This window comes from Sphaeroforma arctica (genome assembly GCF_001186125.1).
Source record: "Sphaeroforma arctica JP610 unplaced genomic scaffold supercont1.1620, whole genome shotgun sequence".
NCBI classification, from domain to species: domain Eukaryota; class Ichthyosporea; order Ichthyophonida; genus Sphaeroforma; species Sphaeroforma arctica.
The window spans coordinates 1-4,871 of record NW_014038938.1 but is presented as its reverse complement, the minus strand read 5'-3'; the positions used below and the strand labels follow the sequence as shown (position 1 = coordinate 4,871).

General features: G+C 50.1%; 1 protein-coding gene across 1 annotated transcript; it reads right to left on the bottom strand.

The window, feature by feature from the left end:
* Nucleotides 1-51: 51 nt before the first annotated feature.
* On the bottom strand, nucleotides 52-4,392 carry SARC_11308 (hypothetical protein; the record flags this gene model as incomplete). Its single annotated transcript, XM_014294607.1, has 4 exons — nucleotides 3,937-4,392; nucleotides 2,768-3,696; nucleotides 1,917-2,023; nucleotides 52-1,264 (listed from the first exon to the last, which is right to left on the bottom strand). Exons 1-4 carry the CDS (start codon nucleotides 4,313-4,315, stop codon nucleotides 52-54), a joined length of 2,628 nt encoding a protein of 875 aa, XP_014150082.1. The 5' UTR covers nucleotides 4,316-4,392.
* Between the last annotated feature and the right edge of the window lie 479 nt (nucleotides 4,393-4,871).

Sequence of the window (4,871 nt, the reverse complement as noted above, 5' to 3'; positions counted from 1 at the left end):
CACATCTGCGTCCGTTTTTAATGTACTATAGGTGTCTACATCTGTATCACCTCACGGATTCATCTTAAAACCTTTTATACAGCCTAGTGGGGGGGGTGGTGAGTCATATACAACATCCTCAACCTCCTCAACCTCACTTAGGCCCCGCCCCTCCCTGCCCTTGATAATATCGATTTTCTTTTTCTTCCCACTCGCCGACTTAACCACCGTCCCGTTTTCCGTCCCGCATTTCACGCCTTTACTTACCTTGCCGCCCGCGAGGCCACCGTGACTACCATGGCTACCATTCGTATCGGCAGCTTTGCTTTTCATCAAATCGTCGTACATGCTGCTTTTAAACGCACTCCGCGGTGCGTCCGGTACCGGCTGGATATAGTTCGATACACTCTGCTGCAGCTGTACCGGGGCTGCACTGTTTAGGGCCGGGGTCTGTCCTTGCCCCTGTGCCCGTGTAGCACTCCCTACTGTCGCATTGACCAGGGGGCACGCATAGCTGGTATACCTATGCATTCTACCGCCACTGCTGCCCACACTAGCCGTCGAATCCGCCGAAGCCCGCCGGGCCTTCATGCCACTCACCGCAGCTCGTAACGTATCACTACTCGACGTCATACCCGTTAGAGGCATGCCCAAGCCTGTCAACTGTGACAGGTCACTGGTACGGCCCTCGTACGACACACTCCCCAGGTCTCTCCGCACCTGTCCAGCGGTGCTCTGAACGTCCTGTGGGGGTTGTGGGGGTGTCGATGTGTGTGCATGCTTGCCCCCGTGTGTGCCCTTGGGCACCTCCTCGTCCCGGCCCTCGTCAATGGACGCGCGTCGCGCCGTGTGCTGGTCGTGGCTGGCGGTGGCTTTACTACTGGTGTTACCATTACTCTGTGTACTACTGTTGCTAAATCTCCGGGCTATCCGAGCCCCCAGTTTTAAACTCCCGCTACTCTTCTGTTGAAGGCCCTTGCCCAAGCTGCCGTTCGTTGCACTCGTCGTGGACTCACCGCTGACCCGTGGGGAACCGCCCGTGGCCCTTCCGGGTAACACTAGTATAAGCAGCACAGTCACGTCTTCTACCGCCTTGTTCAGGCCTTTCGCCAGTTTGACTACTTCTCCCGCGAGCGCGTCTAAATCCTGATCCTCGCTGAAGGTTAAGTGATCCATGAGAAACTTCCGCACCTGCGAGATGGTACAGAAATCCCACAGGCCGCTGGTTGCTATGACGACGACGTGGGGGACGCTGATCTCCAGCGGTTGCACGAAGGTTTCTGGGCTGTAGTCGGGCGCACGAAGCATAAGAATTCAAAATCAAACACGAGTCACTACGGAGATATAGAATATACGTGAAATGGGATACAGGCCTACGCCAAAAGCCCTGACAAAGACTCTTAAGCCCTAAAGTGATGTACATACTTGAGCACAGAATGCATGCTAACTGTATCATTGGTACTCTCCAGACGCACAAAGACCAAGGCACGAAGTCTCTCGCCAGCGATCACAACAAACATCGAAACAGAGAGGTCAAGGTGGGCAAAACAGTGCACGAGGGACGTACCTTTGCCAGACAGGCGCTCGTACTGTGGCGTACGAAGATGGACGCAATACACTCACACACGTTGGTACATAATCGATGCATATTCAACTGCGCACTGGTTACCATGACAACTCAAACACAGCCGCGCACCACTCCATCCCCCCCCCCCAATTCGCAGAGCTTAGCGTGCACTCAGCACGCCTCACACCAATAGCACTGCCATCGACAAAACCAAAAACCCCAAGACGAGAGTCCGTGCCAGACCACAACCTAAGGCACACCCCACCCGCAATATACAACCCCCCCTTGCTTGGTCAATTGAAATAAAATTGGCTTATACTACAGCATGTACTGATACCCTACTATCTAAGCACATGCATCACACACATACTCGCACGCCACTCCAGGACCACAGTTGGCAGAACCCAGCGCACGCGTAGTGCGACTGATGCCATTGACTTTGCCATCTGCGACACGACCTCCTCTCAAGACGACACCCTGGGAGAAGGGTAGGACGTATATATAATTATAAGTATGAATATAATAGAAGAGAATGGAATAGGGTAGAGTGTGTATAATTGTAAGTGAGAATATAATAGAAGAGAATGGAATAGGGTAGAGTGTATATTTATGCTAAGAATATAATAAAATATAATGGAATAGGGTAGAGTGTGTATGACTATAAGTAAGAATATAATAGAAAAGAATGGAATAGGGTAGAGCGTGTATAATTAAAAGTAAGTATATAATAGAAGAGAATGGAATAGGGTAGAGTGTATATAACTATAAGTAAGAATATAATATAGAAGAATAGAATAGAATAGGGTAGAGCGTGTATAATTATAAGTTAAGATATAATAGAAGAGAATAGAATAGGGTAGAGATGAGAGGAGACTTGTGGAATGAATAGAAACGCATTGATGTATGAGTGTGGAAGTATGTGAACAAATGAAACTACGTTATAATCAATGGCTGGGACGATGATGGAATAAGCATCAGGATGAAATTACGCACCCATGTATGAGTGTGGAATGATTATAACACAATAGAGCAGGAGAGGAAGACGTAGACAAATGTATGATCGTCATACAGACTCACATAAACACATAAACACATACACACATAAACACACATAAACACATTCAACACATACACACATAAACACACATACATACACATACATATGTATATATATATATATATATATATATATATGAAAGGCCAATAGCTCAGAGCACTCACCTGCTTCTCGACAAAACTCGATGCCGTGTGTGCATTATTGAGTTTGACCACACCCTCCGTCGAGCCCAGCGAGGTCATGCTGCGGTTGTGCGGCGAAGCCGCCGCCGCCGCCGCCGCCGCCGCCTGTCTGGCCAACAGTGACGCATTGCTGTAGCGTCTGTGGGGCTGTGGTACGCCCCAACTGTCTCTACGCTCGTGCGACGCGGAGGATAGCGCGCTGTTGGCGCTGCCTTGGCTTGTCTGGCGGCCGTCAGTGGGCCCGGTAGTCGCAGAGGTTGCCATGGCAACAGTGTCGTTGTGGGTAGGCGTGGCTGCGTTCAGGGTGGTGGTGCTGGCATCCTCGCCGGGCGCTCGGGTGGGGGTGAACGATTGCCTGTGTGTACTGTGTGTGTGTGTGTGTGTGTGTGCACGTGTCGGTGATTTCCCAGGCGACGGTGTGTCTGAACCGGGCTGTGAGCGTGCCGAATGCAGCAGCTCCTTCCGCTCGATGCCCAGATTACTGCGGCTGTGCGGGAAGTAGGATATATTGCTGTTACTAAATCGTCGCCCCATACCCGTCTGTGGCTGTAGTTTGAACTCTTGGCCACTCGTGGAGGTGGGAGTGGGGCTGCTGTTTTGTTTGATAAGCCCAATGCTGTTCTCGGTTGGTGTGCCTGAGGGTGACTGCGGCGTGTTTGGCGATGCTGAGTAGTTAAACGGCTCATCTGTCCTGGTGTGTTTGGACGCTTCAGCCGGGCTGGACTTGACGCTGGTGCTGGTTTTATCCGTATCGCCCGCAGTGCTATTTATAGACTGTCCGGCACTGTCCGACGTTTGCCGCAGAGTGAAAACTAGGCCACCCGCGCCTTCGTCGTCGGCGGTGTGAGGTGTCATCGAGGTACGTGTGATGGTGGGTAAGCTCTGAGTAATCGAGTTTTTGGCTTCTTTATCTGTGAATTGATAGTGAATACATCGCCAATTAAAAGTGAATATATTGTGGACTAATAGCGAATTATGTGGATAGACAGCGGATTGATTGTTGACTAATTGTGAATTAATAGTAAATCAATAGCCAATTAATTGTAGATCAATTGTGAGCCTAAAACCCCTAAACCCTAAAACCCAAGAAAAAGTACAAGAAGCATAACATAGCTATCCATAAACATGCTCACATAGACCGTTCCACACACCTGTCTTATTCGCCCCGCCGCGAGTTGCTTGGCAACACACATCGGCGCTGTGCTCTCGCTCTCCTTTGCCTTTGCCGTCGCAGTCGCAGTCATGCACCTGTACCTGCGATAAACCGGGCGCTCCGGCCCCACCGGTGTCTATCACCAGGTGTCTTCGGGCCCTGTCCTCACTAGTGGGGGTGTGGGCCTGAGCTAGGACGCTCTGTATTGCGCTCGTAGGTCCCTCGGGGTACAGTGCCGAGCCTTCGGACGGGTCTACCTGAGCACTTGGGGTTGGGACCGGTGTACTTGTGGTTGGGACAGGGCCGTCTGCTTGGTATAGTTGGGGGTGCAAATTGGGCGAACTGGCGCGTGCGCGGGTGGTGCGTGACGACGACATGGGCGGCGATTTGGCGCTGGCGTCAATGTAAATCCACGAGTTGCGGGAATCTTGACTGGCCCGCCTGCTATATACCCTGTGATGGAAATAGATGATACACATATACGTGGAGCATGGATTAGCTATATATCCTGTGATGAACTGAGATGATAGACATATACGTGGAGCATGGATTAGTTATATATCCTGTGATGAAATGAGATGATACACATAAAGGTACAGCATGGATTGATCCACTTGTATACTGTGTGCGAGGACAAGTGCCGTGCAGTATTTCTGTGTGTAGTATAGCCTCGTGATGAGCATAGGGTGAACAACGGGGTTGGGGTTGCGGAGGTCATGATTAGTCCGCTCGCTGTTTGACCAGTAATGGACATCAGTGATGTGTGTACAAGTGACGAAAAAGCGTATATCGGTCTGCTCCCGAACTGTACGCGAAATTAATTTTTCTTTGAGATGTTGATGTAAATTAAGCAATACGCTTGACAAACAAACAGCCAGAATACATATTGGATACACGTACATATATATTTATATGTATATATATATATATATC